Source organism: Mustela erminea, chromosome 10 (genome assembly GCF_009829155.1).
Source record: "Mustela erminea isolate mMusErm1 chromosome 10, mMusErm1.Pri, whole genome shotgun sequence".
Lineage (NCBI taxonomy): Eukaryota > Metazoa > Chordata > Mammalia > Carnivora > Mustelidae > Mustela > Mustela erminea.
The window spans coordinates 4,714,599-4,729,441 of record NC_045623.1 but is presented as its reverse complement, the minus strand read 5'-3'; the positions used below and the strand labels follow the sequence as shown (position 1 = coordinate 4,729,441).

At 55.6% G+C, this 14,843-nt stretch overlaps 1 protein-coding gene across 1 annotated transcript; it reads right to left on the bottom strand.

Annotated features, from left to right (window-relative positions):
- Nucleotides 1–1,194: 1,194 nt before the first annotated feature.
- Nucleotides 1,195–12,372, bottom strand: LOC116567357 (ral guanine nucleotide dissociation stimulator-like). Its single transcript, XM_032302357.1, has 15 exons — nt 11,298–12,372; nt 10,322–10,430; nt 9,735–9,833; nt 8,070–8,254; nt 6,539–6,732; nt 6,126–6,365; nt 5,481–5,593; nt 5,039–5,254; nt 4,573–4,676; nt 3,994–4,063; nt 3,309–3,380; nt 2,785–2,859; nt 2,145–2,177; nt 1,642–1,763; nt 1,195–1,463 (listed from the first exon to the last, which is right to left on the bottom strand). The coding sequence occupies exons 1-15, from the start codon at nt 11,456–11,458 to the stop codon at nt 1,427–1,429; spliced, it is 1,830 nt and encodes a 609-aa protein (XP_032158248.1). The 5' UTR covers nt 11,459–12,372; the 3' UTR covers nt 1,195–1,426.
- Between the last annotated feature and the right edge of the window lie 2,471 nt (nt 12,373–14,843).

Sequence of the window (14,843 nt, the reverse complement as noted above, 5' to 3'; positions counted from 1 at the left end):
TCCCCATTTCAGACAAGTGAGTGGAACATGGGTGTGTCACCTGGTGGATGATGGAGACCAGGGACTTCAGAACCACCTGGACCTGACAGTGCCCTTGGCCAGCCAGGAGAGTGTGGGGGTTCTCTGGTCAAGGATCTGAACCTTTATCCTGGCAAGGGAGAACCAATCTCTGCTCCATCAGGCCCCAGCCAGGGAGCAGTGGCTACCATGGACCTGACCAAGAGGGTCAGGGGCCTGAAGGGCCCCACGGCCTTGCCAAGAACTGTGTAAGGAAATGCAGGATGGCTGGACATCCTAGCACCTAGGTCAGCATAGATGTGAATAGAGCCAGGGACACCTCCCAGTTTCTTTAGTTTTTCTCCAGCCTCACCCCAAAGAAGCAGGGAAAAGGAATCCAGAGATCCTGGATAAGGATCCCAGGGGGATTCCAGTCTTGGTAAAGGGTGAACCTGCAGAGCCTATAGGGAAACTGAGGACGGGATGTCCTGCCTGCCCTTCTTCCATTTACAAAATATCTTCCTCAGGTTTTGCAGCTTCCACAGGCAGGGTTGGATCTCTTTGCATGTGTTTTCCCTACATCGTGCTGATGCAATTCAGGAGACTGAACTCGACAACCTTCAGTCCCAAATCCTGGGTCCAAACCCACACAAACACACGCACACATACAAAATCCCCAAGGAAGCAAGACATCGTCCTCCTTGCTTTAGAGGGGAGAGAAGCAGCCCCTCTCCTGGGCAGCACGTAGCTCTGGGGAGGGGAAGGAACTCTCCAGGACTCTCCTGGTCAGGGTTTGTTGCCTTCCTGGGGAAGGACCTGCAACGTCTCCATCTCAGGGGTCCTGAGAGCTGTCTCTGCTGTTTGCCCAGATGCCTGACACAGAAATGAACCTGTCCTCTGAGGAAACGGCATTTGGAGGTGCCACCAGTAATGAGTAGTGCCAGCAGAAGTGAGGAGGGCTGGCTCCTCTCCTGTCTGCCCCATTGAATAGCTGCTGACTCTGTAAGCTTTCTGGGTTCAGGAATGAAGAAGAGAGTCTGTACACGTTGTACCTTACCGTAGGAAATAAAAGAACCAAACGCACACGTGGGCAGGTAGAGGAGAAAATAAAAACCTTTATTATTATTATTATTATTACTATTATTATTTTGGTAAGAAAACTTTAATCCCAAGGGTTCTCATTCCTTTTTGTTGTTGTTGTTGTTGTTGTTGTGGTTAAATAACAGCCCTTTAATTATATTCAATATTGCCCCCTCCAGAACAAGTAATTCTGTAGGGGAGAGGAAGGGGTGTTGAGCAGTGGATAGGGCTCGTGCACCACAAGTAGCCCAGGGGCCGAGGGGCAATCCTTGGCTCAGCCAGTGTGCACGGGTTCAGGTCTGATGGTGGCTGTAGCCAGTGGTCCTGGTGCTTGTGTTCTGCTGGCCAGCTAGGACCGCGGCTCCAGCTGGCATGACAGGTTGTAGCTAAGGACAGAGGGACACCTGTGAGTTGAGCAGCAGCTGGCATTCAGGAGTCCCTCCCAGGGTTTTCCCACAGCTGGTGTCTGGCTGCCCAGGGAGCCCTAGAAGGAGGATCCCAGGCGGGGCCAGCAGAAAGAGTCCACCCCGACGTCGCCTGACCCAGCTCCTGAGTGGGCCTCACCTGTCATCCTCGCTGAGCCGCTCCACAGCCCAGAACCAGGCCGTGAATGGATGCTGGGGCTCTAGGCAGTAATTCTCTGCCGCCGCCTGGAGCAGCATGATGTCCGTGAGGACTCGGTATTCCTGGGCCGGGAGAGAGGCACAGGATGCACCCCGAGCCTGGGTGGGGAAGCTACAGGGCCAGGTGAGGGCCGAGCAGCGGGACAGGGGACGGGTCCTGGGTCTTGGCACACATGACCACCCTCCTGCATGCAACTTCATCTGGTCCCAAACTGTTCTCAGAGGCTAGTAGAATTAGCCCCTCCTCCATCAAGGGAAGTTCTCCTTGATGCCCTTCTGGATCCCTACTGACTGACTCGATGGGTCTTGCATTTCATTCTTAGCAACCTGTCCCAGGAAATGGGAGATGGAGGGGAGTGGATGGAGCCAAGCAATGTTCTTCCCAGGGGCGTCTCTGATAGGGGCTGCCTGCCCTTCCCTACAGCCAGGGCTACGTATGCTCACCTTATTCTTTTTGCGGTGGTTGATCTCATTGCCCTGGAAAGCAGACAACCATTGTCCTTCAGAAAGAGGCCCCCGGTCAGTCCTAGCACCTTACACCCACCCGTTCTGAGGCTGCGCGTAGGCCAGGACCCAGGAGGGGGCCGCCAAGCCACACACACAATGAGACTGGGGCTAGGGCAAGCCCTGGGGTCCAGAGGAAGGAAGACTGGGGGCTGGTGAAAGGGCTCCAGGTCAGCACCCTGCAGCACAACACTCTGTGGTGACTGAAGGGAGCGGCAGACGCCTCAGGCAGGCAGGGCCTGCTGGGCTCCTGAAGTGTGGCTGATGTGCAGGGTCCTGACTTCACTGTCCCCGACAGGCAAGGTCTGAGGGAGAGGCTGCAGCCCATGCACACAGAGCGCATGCAGCTTCACCTTCAGGATGCGCTGGTGCTTCCCCAGTCTTGGGCCACCCGTCTGGGTGCAGACTCCCTTCCCTCAGCACTGAGATGGGCAAGAGATGCCAGTTCTTAGGGGCGGCTGTGAGGCTGTGGGGAAGGGAGGTGTCCGAAGGACTCAGAGCTCAGGGCTCAGTCCGGGGACTCTCTGCTCCCTGTCCTCAGGACTCTGGTCCCTCCTCCACAATCCTCAGGCTCACCCACCTCCAGGTAGTCCTCCATTGCTGTATCCAGCACCACCAGGTCGGAGAGGAAAGTGCCAAGGTATGGGACGACACCCTGTGTCATGAGGGGTAGGTTTGTCATGAGTCCCTGCTGTCTGGTGCCCACAGGGGCCCTCCCCGAAAAGACTTCAGCGTCCTGGCCCACCCCACTTTCCCACATGGAAAAGGGCCTAGGACCCTTAGTTGCTTCCCCTGGATTCGCTTTCCCCTCACCCTCCCAGAACATCAGACTCCTCCTAATCCCCTCCAGGGCCTGCTTTTTGAAATTCAAAAAACCACTGGCTATGGAGCCCTGGGCCCCTCCCCAGCCCCAAATCCATTCTCTACCCAGCCTGCTAGACTACTTCCTCCTGATCACCAGGAAAGAAGACATTGAGCAACTGTGGCGGCAGGAGGTGGAGCTGGAGTGGCAGGTCCCACCTGTCCTGATCTGGACGCTTCTAGCCCTCAGGGAGGAGCCCCTCTCCCCTGGCCTTGGAGGCCCTGTCCCTCAGGCACACTCACCTTCTTCGGCAGCCCCTTCCGCGCTCTCTGCAGCTGCCTCCCCAGGCTGGCCAGTTTATTCGAGGGCCGCTTCTAGAGGGCCAAGGACAAGATCCTTGAGAGCAGAATAGCCTCAGTCCCCTTGCGCCCACCGTCTTTGACTGCAGACCCTAGACGTCCGACCTACGTCTGCTGATACTGACGCTCCTTTCCCCTGAAGCATGCCACGAGTCCTTCTAGAACAATCTCAGCTCCCCCATTCAGTCCATGGGGGACCTGGAGCTTGGAGCCTGGCCTCCCTGAGCCTGTTTTTCCCATGGGCAGAAGGGGGAACTCCACCTACCTCCTGCGGTCTCCTGAGAACTCAGGATCCTCTTACGATCATCATTTTTGTGGCCCACAACCCATCCCCACCCCATCTCTGAGCAGGGGCCTGTCCTCTGGGCTGTCCGCGTTCATGTGGGCCCCCATGTGGACCTTCTCGATGGACACAGAGAGACCTGAAATCTAGCCTAGGGAGTCTGGATGGGCAGCACCCGCTTGTCCCAGCCCCAGGGGGAATCTTCAGCCCAGGCTGTCAGCACATTCCTGCCAAAGGCTTCTGCTCCCCGAGGAATGCTTCAGGCCATTCCCTACTTCATTCACACATGATCATGCCTCCTCCCACCCCTCTCCTGTCCTTGGAGCCCTGCACATCCCGTGCTACCTTGATGAGTAGTTCCCTGCCCTGGGGGTTGTCTTCTCTGCAGAGCTTTTGGAATGTTCGGAAGCTCTTCCTGAAGAGAGGGAAAGAAGTTAGGCTCAGGGGAGTCCTAACGTGGCAGGGTAGAGTGCGAGTCCCTTTACTTGGAGAAGCCCCGCATGTCCACGGGGCTGGCTGAGGGTTTGCTCTGGGCTGCTCTGAGCACTGGGGTCTTGGTAGGACATGGGAGGGAGTTCTCCTGGGCGTCCCCCTGGGCGTCCCTTCCCAGCTTAATTGAACAGCTCGGTTTGGGTGGGGTTCTGGCTGAACCATGGGCAGAGACTTCAGTGGCTGCCAAGTCACCACGTGGAAATATGGAATTCGGCTGAGGCCAGGGTGGGGCATGGAGGACATTGGATTTCTCAAGCAGGAGGCCTGGTGGCCTGTTCCCCAGGAAGGCTGAGAGGAGCAGCCCCGGGCCCAGGTCCTTTGGTCAGGGTTTGCTGCCTCCCAGGAGGTCCAAGCTGACTGAGGGGGGCAAAGGACAGGCCTGTGGGAGATCCCGCCTCCATCCTGGTCCCTCCTGCAGAGAAGCCTCCTCACCTGGAAACGTTGTCCCATGTCCTCTGCAGGCGGTGAATGGAGGCACTCTGCAGAGCCGCCAGGATGGCACGCAGGGAGGAGTAGTTCCCTAGGATCTGACAGGCCTGGGGGAGGGAAGAGAAGGAGCTGTCAGTGGGAGAGCAGGAGCCCCAGATGCTCGAGAGCTTTAGTGCCCCCCTCGGTTTAGGGCTCCCCCACGGGTGAAGCTGATGTCCAGGGAGCTGCAGAAGGGCACAGGTCAGCCCTAAAGAGGAACACTGCTGGCGAGAGGGAGGATTTTCCCTCACTGCAAAGGAGGAGTCACGTGGGAACTGAGCGTCCCAGCATTGGGCCATGCCCCCGGGAGGAAGAGCCTAGAGACCACAGGCCTTAGAGCAGGGCCTTCAGCCCTGAGAAGGGAGCAAGACAGAAGAGCAGTTCCCGAGGCTCAGGAGAGCCTCAGGGAGCTGGGCCTCCCACAGCATACCTTGGCCACCCGGATCCAGTGGCCCACCACCGCGGCCCTGTCCCGGGCTGTCATGCTTGGGTCGCCAAGGCACGTGGTGACGATGCAGCTGGCCACAGCATTGAACTGGGCGATGGTGGCCCGGACTGTGGGTGCCAGGTGCTCGTTGCCAGGCCTGTTCCTCCGGGACCAGACGGAGCCCAGGCACTGCTGGGGCACCACCTTCTTGAACAGCTCCTAGGGGACAGGGGGAGGTGTGTTGAGCCCCACACATGTTCGCCCATGCAAGACTCATGTCCTCGGGAGGGGTCCCAGGTCAGAGCTGGAGCTCAGGAGGCTGCGAATGTGGCCGGAGCCTGCTTAGAGAGCCTGGATTTCATGCCCCTCTTCTTCTCCGAGGGAAGCCAGTGCGGGATGCCCCAGGAGCCAAGAGAGGCAAGGGAAGGGAGGAAGGCGTGTGCACCCTGATCATTCCATGTCCAGGGGGCCGCTCCAGGTGGTGCTCCCAAGGGGGCATCTCCTCCTCCAAATGCTCATCCCTGCGGTCCCTGTCTCCTTTCAGGTGCCCATTGTCACCTGGTGGCTGAAAGCATGGCTTTCCGTGTCTAGGCTGTCCTTCAGGACGCATCAGATGCCTAAGCCAGGTTGATGGTGCTCAGGCTCCCAGGCAGATGGGTGGGCGGCCCATGGACGGGATTGCACACAGGGAGCTGCCCTCCTCCCCGCGGGGGACCAGAGCCTTCCCATGTACGGGCTCTCGCTTCTGACTCATTGCATCTGCGTGGTACCTCTGCCTCAGTCCTTCTCAGTGTCTGTGTCCACAGTCCGCAGCTGGACAGTGAAAGCTCAGGTCTAAAAACCCTGATGGGTTTCCCCGGTCGGTTAGGGCTGCAGCTGAGATCTGGCCCTATATCCTAGGAGTCCACATCAGGGAAAAGCCGGTATAGGGCAGCGGAGAGCAGAAGACAAGCCGGCCCTGCCCTCCTACCCTGGGGGCCCAGCTGCTCACCGCATCCATGTAGGTGAGCTGCTCTGCCACCAGCTTGGGAGGGAAGTCCAGGAGGTCAGGCTCCTTCTCTTTGAGCCGCTTCTTGGGTTGGCAGGATGCCTCTGCGGCCTGGAGTGGGCTCAGTGGCACCTGAGACAGCTGGCGTGCAAACTCCCAGGCAAGCCGATGGCCCAGCCGTCTGTGCCTCAGGACCCGGCGACCATCCGTAACGTAGGAGCCCCTGTTCCAGTTCTGGAGCAGCCGGTGGAGGGGAGGCTGGCTCGGACCCTGAAGGTGATGGCTGATGCAGAGCCAGGGTTGCCTCTCGCTCCATGGGAGGCTCTTTGGCCGGCTCAGCTGCTGGAACGCGTCGCATAGCGGACACGGGGGTGGGAGTAAGGGGAACGATTCAGCCACATCACTGACACTCCATGTGCCTTTCCCTGAACAGGACGGATCCCATGGCCTTTCAAGGAATACCCAGCCCATGAGCCCCATCCCAGATGGCCTTCCCAGCTTGCAATGCCCCTTACCCTCCGCCTCAGCCTCTGTGAGCTGCAGAAGTTCCCGCTGCCTCAGCGGAACGGGGGCATGGGTGTTCAGGTCCCGGTCATGCCACGTGACGTGCACATAGGCCCCCTTGACCTCCACATGGGCAGTGTGCAGGGACTGCCCGATATCCTGCCATGTCTGCTCAGGCCAGGTTCCCAAGATGGGACACAGAGTGCTGGGGAAAGTCATATGTGGGGCAGAGTCAGAGACCCGGCCTTCCCTTCCTTTTCCACGCTACTCCCACAGCACCATTCTTTCGGTGTGGGCCCCACAGAATGGCGCCAGCCCACTTGCAACCCCTCTGGAGCTGTCCTTGCTGACTGCTGACCACGTGGGATGAGGGAGGGACCTCCCACAGGTCTGTCCTTTGGCCCCTCAGTCATGCATCCTCCCTGCAGACCAGTGTGTGGGCTTTGGTGGGAGGCCGACGGGTGAGTGGTCCGGTCCCCACCCTTTCTGTCCTTGGCCCCACTTGTGGTGGTCAGCGGAGGTGGATATGGATAGGGGCAGGCGGAGCAAGAATGGACCATCCAAGGGATGGCTGTTGTAGGCACCAACTCAGCCCCCAATGGGCTCTGCTTCCCAGAGTGCTTGGCATCCCGTCCACACCTGTCTTGGACTCTTTGGCTTCTTCAGAGGAAGCCGCCCCACTAAGCTCTCCCGTGGAAATCGAGAGTCCTGGGAGATCCATGGTTCTGAACATCCCTGGCCAGCAACATCCCCTGTCGCCTCCCACCCTGCTCTGTGGAGGCAGCAGGACCTCCTCTGTCACCCAAAGACCTATCCTGTTCTTCCTTGATCGTAGAGTGCATCCTCGTGGTCCCAAGAGAGGTGGATCCATTCATCCCTAGAGGAGGTCACAGAGATGCCCCATCTGATGAACGCTAGACATGCGTTCTTAGGATGTGGAGAGTGCCTATGTGACCCTGGGACGAGAATGGAGACCCAGACATTGTCCTCTACGTGACCCATTCACTGCTCTTGGTGACTAGAGAGTGCCTGCATTCCTAGGTGCTTAAGAGCCATGATTGAATGAAATCATCCCAAACAAGACTTGGCAAATCCTGAGTGGCCCTTGGGCTGCTCTGCCTGCTCCCAGTGTCCCCTCGACCTGGGCACATAAAGGACCACAGTCAGGACCAGCTAGATGGCATCTCAGAGGTCCTTTGCCAATAGGAAAGCTGCCAGCTTTCCGTTTCCTTTCTATAGACCCAGAGGGACCACAGGCCTGTGAGGGTTGAGCCTGAACGCGTCTTCCCTGGAGAGGGAAATGTTCAGCGTGAAGATGCCCAGCATGTCCAGCAGCCCTTTCTGCAGAGCCGGGCCCCAGAGAGGCGCGTGCCATGTTTCCTCCCATGACTCCCTGCAGTCGCCCTACGAGGTTCATCCTCTTAGCACCTCCACTTTTCCGGACAGGAGAGGGAAAGTCAGAGAGGTGCAGTGACATTCCCAAGACCTACAACTAGTAGACGGAAGGCTCCCCCTTGTGCTGGCTATGGGGTGGGCACTCACCTAGGGAACTGCTGATCCAGGACCTGCTGGGCTGACGTGAACATCTGATAGATGGAGCACATGGTGGTGACGTTTGAGAGGCTTCTATCCGGGAAGGATAGCAGCAGGGAGTGTCCCCATCTCTGCACTGCGCCTTCTCTGAGCGCCAGCATCGTGCAGGCCTCGTCCGGGGACAGGGATGATGCCTTTTCCAGCAGGCAGACAAGGGGGCGGGGTGGGGAGCAACATAGTCAGCTTCAACGCCGTGAAGCCCCAGGAAGAGCAGGGTCTGGAGCTCAGACTGCATCCTCCCATCCCTTTGGGAACTTGGGCAAGACGACGAGGGACTTGTGTGCCCACCCAGAAAAAAGGTTCTTGGCTGAAAACCTAAAACCAACCTCCAAAGGACCCATCTAGGCTTAAATGTACTGGTGACTTCAACATGTGCGGTTAGCTGGACAGCAATAGCCTGTCTGTCTCTTCCTAGCCTGTCTGAAGATCTGTATGTGTATGCCATGGAGTCATGAGGAAGGAGCCCTACTGTCGAGAGGAGAAAAGAGAGGTTGAGAATCTGCAAGCCTGCTCAAGATCATCCGCGTTGGGTCTGAGATCTGTCCAGAGCATGGGCTGCATGGCATTTCGCCTATGCTGCTGCGGTTTGGCCTGTTGCTGTCAGGGGCAGAAAGGTTCAGGGGGAAACCACCTTCCTTGGCAGGCCCCAGGGCAGCCAGTTGTGTCTAGTCTGGGTTGTGGCCTGGCCCCGGTCATCTCTGGGTCCTGAGACTGGCCATGAACCTGGGCCCGTTCTCACCCCAGACCAGGACTGGATGTTGTTGGCGGCCTGAGGTCCCTGCTGCTTGTCAAGGGAGATGGAGTAGCTGAAGCCTTGCAGCAGCTCATGCCAGATGTCTTGGGTGGAGCTCTGAAAAGACAGAGCCAGCTACCTGGGCCAGGAGGCATCGGAGGCCTTCCACCCAATCTTTGGGTCTACGGTCTGGCAGATGGAGTGACCCAAATCATCTGTGAGGACCCTTGAGGTGCCCGTTCCTTGCAGCATTGCTGGAATGGCAAGCAATTTGAGTCACGTCAAGTTCCAGCAGCAATGCTAGACCGAGTCACTGTGGCAGACCACGTCCTTTAGGGGGGACTGTGAGGACCTAGAGGGAAAGAGCCTGTGAGCTGGTGGACCTCCTAGGATTCGATGTGTTCTGAGAGATGATACATTCCAGAAAGACCTGTAGAATGGCTTGATCCCTCTGGCCCTTTTGTAGGTGCAATCACCCTATCTGGTATGAGGATTTAGAAGGGCGTGGGCCAGTTCTCCAGAACCCAGCTGGGTTCTCCACAGGTTAGCTGGCATGAGTAGGGAAAATCGTAAAACCCGTGGGAAAAGGCCAAGATACTCATGGCTTCGTGAAAAGCAACACAAGGCCAGAGGAAAGAAAACAAAACAACTACCCCCCATGCCACGGAAAGCATTCACTCTCTTCTCTACCAGTCCCACGTAGGTGAAGAGTGTCTTCCTCCCTTACTTACCCATAGGTGGTGGCATATGTGCGGAGGTGTGGGTTACTCTGGGGTGGGGCCGGTGGAATAGTCAAGTGGAAACACTCTGGGAAGGCCCCAGGTTTGTCCCCATCGTTGCATGGGGGCCCTGGGTGTGGAGGAGCTTCTTCCTATTCTCACCTCAGAGCAGCACTGATCCTGGGACACCTGACCCTTGTCCAGCGAGTTGGAGTCGTTGAAGTCCCCAGCCAGCTCATTCACAGTCTCTGGGGTGCAGCTCTGAAAATGCAGTGCCCCATAGACACAGGGCCAAGAGCCATTAGCAGCCTCCCGGAACATTGCCACCAGGGGACACCCCCACTAGACATCGTGTTCTCCAGTTCAGGCTAAGAGGGATGGCTGAAAAGACATCGAGCAAGGAGGTAGCCAGAGGACACTCTAAGTAAGGCTCATGACTACCATGAGCCTTATCATTGTGTCAGCCCTCCCCTTTTCATCCAGCCTGCTATGACCTGGGGTATGAACATGACAGATGGGTCCAGCCTCCAACACCAGGCAGCTTGCTTCTGCCCAGGAAGGGCATATCCCTCATCCCCTGTCCCCACTTCTACAAACACACACACACACACACAGAGAGAGAGAGAGAGAGAGAGAGAGAGAGAGAGACGCGCTCCCACACAGTAAGGGACAGTGGTGTGTGCCCGCTGAGGTGGGACCACAGTTGTTGCCCGCTCTCCAGTGGGCTGCCCAGAGCTGCCTTGTGTTACCTGTTGGTGTCTCCGGCCCCATGACCAGAAGCTTCGGAAAAGAGGGCTGAAGCGCTGTCTGCAACTGCAGTAATGTCTCTGGCTCTGGGCTCCCGTGGGCCCAGCGCCCCTGGAAGTAGGAAGACAACAACTGAACATGGTGTTCTGTCGAAGGTCTCCACTCAAGTGTGCTGGAGAGCAGGTTGCCCTTTGAAAGTGGGTGCCTGGTTACCAGAGTTCTAAGTTCAGTTGGGGCCTATCATGAAAAATATGAGGTCACGCTTTCAGGATTCTAATACCTGGGGCCCTTCTTAAAGTCACCCCCTCTCTGCAGCCCCTTCACTTGACTCTTGACCTCTCTTCCCCGGGACTGTGAGCCAAAAGTGCCAGAGGCACCATGCTCTGGAATTGGCACTCAGGTCCTCCCTTTCAGGAGACAGAGCTGAAGTCAGACGTTTGTTCTCTGTCCTTTCCCACTCCTGTGTCCTCAGTCATTGTGGGTCTCCCCTAGTGCCCACATTCCCAACCTGCATAGTGGGGACCAGGGAGAATCTAGTTCCTTGGGACATCTTAGGGTGTATGTAGACCGTATTTGGGGTATGTGTGCGACGGTGTCACGGGAATCAGAGGCACACATAGAAGGCCAGATGAATTGCAGGAAGGGGTGGGACGTGGCCTGGAGGAACGTTCCGAGGAGGCCTGGGTCCCGGCTTTGTGTCGTTTTGGAACCGTCCCTTTCCCTCTTGGCGTCATTATAATGGGGCACCATGATGGGGTGGAAATGCACGAAGATGCAGACTTTGTCATCCTCGGTAGTGAAACGGTTCAGTTGTTTCCCACATAGCTTTAGAATGAGACCTCTTTGCCTCGTTCTGGTATATGAGGGGAGCAGCCTTCACAGTGGCTCCCAGGGATCCTGACCTGTGGTGGAGGCATCACTCTCTCTCCAAGCTCTGGGTGGTTAGCGAGTGGCTTCTGAGCCACGCGATGTACTTACTCAACGGGATGAAATAGCATGCCTCGTGTTTCTCTAGATGTCAGGCAAGGAGTTTCGCACTTCCTAGTTTCTTTGCTCATGGTCCACTTCTCCCTTGTTCCCCTTTTCTTCTCGGACTGTGAAGCGAAAAGCATGCCCAGATGGTTGGGGCTGCCATCCATCGAGGCTCACAGTGCCAGGAACGGAGGCAGTGGCAAGGCCAACATGCGCCCAGAAACTCAGATTCTGAGTTGAATGGCTCCCCGAATGATGGGTGCTAAGGTGGGGAAAATCCTCTGCTAGTCCAGCCTCAGTCACAACCACGGGCTCACAAGTATGGTGATGTGGAGGAAGCATGCGAAATTGTGCCTCCATTCCTCTTCTGCAACAACTGTGGGGCATTCAGTCCATGCATTTGAAGATGCAGGGTATTGGGGCAATGCCGTTGCAGAGGGACAAGAGATCGCTACCTGTCTCCCAGGCCTGAGGCCCTGTCCCTGCCTTCCTCACTACCCTCTGCTCTGCTCCCAGTTGCTCTCCAGCCACACTGGATGCCTCTTTCATGTCCTCTGGCCAACCCGGCTTCTGGTAGTGAGGCTCTAAGGCAGAGGTGCCTTCCCTCTTCATGACACAGGGCAGCCAGACTTGTGCGGGACTAGCTCCCTTGTTTTCATTCTGTCCTCAGCACTGTCCCCCTCAGTGAGGCCTTTCGGGCCTTTCTCTCCAATGACTCTGCAGCCTTCTTTCAGAGTATTCTTCGTTTGTCTCACGGAACGCTTGCTCTTTTCTTTCGCACGGCACTGTTTGGTGCGTTGGTCCATCTCTAGACTGTGGGACCCTCCATACTGTGTTGCACAGTGACTTGTCCCAGTGTGCATTCCCACGGATGGTGTCCAAGGGTTCCCTGTTCTCCGTGTCCTCACCGGCATTTGTTAGCTCCTATGCTCCCAACCAACAATCTACCGTAGGATCCCAGAGTTCCACGCCTGGGAACATACTCCTAGACAGCCAAGGAATATGTCCAAGAACTCCCTGCGCCCACCCCCATGGTCAAGAATCCTTGTGAACACCACTTATTCTGGTCATCCTTTCAGGGCCTAGGAAAATGAAGTCATTGTGTTGTGTAGCTGAGACGTGCACAGTGCTCGATGTCAGTTCTTTCAACCCAACTGGGGCCGAAAATATTTTACTATTCATAATGAGCGTCAGGAAAGTTGACTTGGTAAAGGAATGACACGTAAGCAAAACTGGAAACAGCAGAAGCTAAAGTCAGTAGATGACGACAGGCATAGGAACACCCAAGCCCCTTGCATCAACAATGGGTTCTGAGTGGGGGAAAAAAATCAGGGAAGGAAAAATCAAGCAGACGAAGGAGAATGTTCAGTTTGGGTTCTGTTTCAAAACATGATCAAGGAATAACAGGTCTCAAGAAATTAACTCTGAAAAATACCTTCTCACATAAAGTTGTCCCGGGTGGGGCAATTCTGTTTTTCAACCTCGAAGTAGGCACAGAAGGACATTTTGTTGGCTCCATGTTGTCTCAAGGACAACGGCAGAAGTCGAATGGCTGAGAGAGGACCTACCTGGAAAGGGTATAGAGGGCCAGATGAAATGGTCCTGTGTTCATTTCTCCATCTTTGCAGCTTTTCAGTGCAATTTAGTTTTAGGTCGTGAAGTCCATGAAGTTCACGGAGTACATTCTAAATGTCTTTAAAAGCATTAATGTCTTTGTCCAAGCTCCCTGGAACCCACCTTCCCATCTCCTTGGCATCTTGTCCATCTAAAGCTCTTTAGCATGCGTCAGACTCTTCCCGCGAGCGCCTCCTTCCAGCCCTTGGCAAACACCATTCTACTTTCTGTCCTTCGGCATCCACTCTAGGCAGGTCCTAAGAGTGGAGTCAAAGTTGGTTATCTTCATGCATACTCCTCTCACTTAGCATACCCTCCTCAACGTTCGCCCATGGGGTGGCGCATGTCAATGTTTTTGTCCTCTTTACCGAATGAATACTATCCCAACGTCTGTATAGACAACATCTGTTCCTCCCTGGACAGATACTTGGATTGCGTTCATGGGTTAGCTTTTAGGAACCATGCTGCCATGAGAAGGTGTGCTCAGATAAGTCTCCAGGACCATACTATACTGTTCATGAATGTGGGTACCTAGCACAGAAGGGCAAGTACTAAAACGCATGGTAGTGCGGAAGTTGATTTTTTAAAAACAGTCTATTTATTCATTTGTCAGCGTGAGAAAGAGGCATGCAGAAGCAGGAGAAGTGGCAGGCAGAGCAGGCAGGGGAGAAGCAGGCTCCCGGCGGAGCAAGAAGCCCGATGCGGGACTCCATCCCAGGATCCTGAGACCGTGACCTGAGCCGAAGGCAGGCACTCAACAGACTGAGCCACCCAGGTGTCCCACTAAAGTTGATTTTTGTGAAGAGCTGTCATACTGATTTCACAACCATGCCCTTAAACATTCCTACCACACCCAATCAGCAAGGTTCCTAATTCTCTCTATCTTTGCCATGGCTTGGTCTTTTCCTTTCTCCCGAGTGTTTTGTTTTGTTTTGTTTTGCTTTGTTGTGTTTTGTTTTGTTTTTCTTTTTCCATGGGGAGCCAACCTCATGGATGCATAAAGGTATCTCATTGCTTGCAATTTCCTTCCATGCGTATAGCTTTGAGGTTATGTCTCTTGCCCATGTGTACATTCACACATCACATTTGACTTGTTTTTCTCTTGTTGTTGATGTTGTTGAGTTCCTGGGATCTCTAGCTATTGTGGCTATTGAGAACCTGCCGGATCCATGGTTTGCAAACCTGCTCTCCCGACTTCTGGACTGTGCTTTCCCTTGGTTGATAACGTCATGCAAGTCACAAAGATTTTAAGTATCCTGAATGTCCAGTGTGTGAGTTTCCTTTTCTTTTCCATCCTGTGCCTTGCAGGTCGTATCCATGAAATCATTGCGCAATCCTGTCTTGTGAAGGTGAGGAAGATGGATGCTGCGGTGCTCGGAATTCAGAGATGAAACAGGATCGCTGGTGGAGGCAGGCAGCAGCAGGAACTGGAGACGCACAGGCCTGACGCTGGGGTCCTGACCAGATGCGATGGCGCGATGATAGGAATAGGTACGGTGGGCGAGCAGGAGCCGTGTACTGGAAATGGTACCCTGCCCATTTGGGGCACCACTGTGTGTGGTGATGGCAGCAGTGAGACATAGGACTGGACATGTCCCCAAGCTCAGCCCTTCTGCAAAGGGAGCCTTTTATTGCACCCTGCTCCAGTCCTGTTTGAAGGGTTTCTTAATCCGACGAGGGACATAGACTTCTTCCACGACAAAGGGTGATGATAGTGGTGTGGTGACACCTGTCTCCGAGGAACTTCTCATCCCTCTATCGTGAGCCACTGTGACAGGTGAGCCACGGTCTGGAGTCAGCCGCCAAGAAGGGGTTCGAATGCCTCAAGGACACTGGGAACAACCTCCAGGAGGGACCAGTCTGTCATTGCCATGCTGAGCTGAATTCAGGTAAGACCTTTGTACCCTTGTTGTGTGTTCCCAGTTCATGGTCACGTAG

Coding starts and splice junctions, on each gene's coding strand:
- LOC116567357 (XM_032302357.1), bottom strand. CDS start 11,458: ATGGATGGCAGCCCCAACCATCTGGGCATGCTTTTCGCTTCACAGTCC. Junction 5,255..5,480: donor CTGGACATGGAATGATCAGG/GTGCACACGCCT, acceptor CCTGTCCCCTAG/GAGCTGTTCAAGAAGGTGGT. Junction 4,677..5,038: donor ACTGGATCCGGGTGGCCAAG/GTATGCTGTGGG, acceptor TCCCTCCCCCAG/GCCTGTCAGATCCTAGGGAA.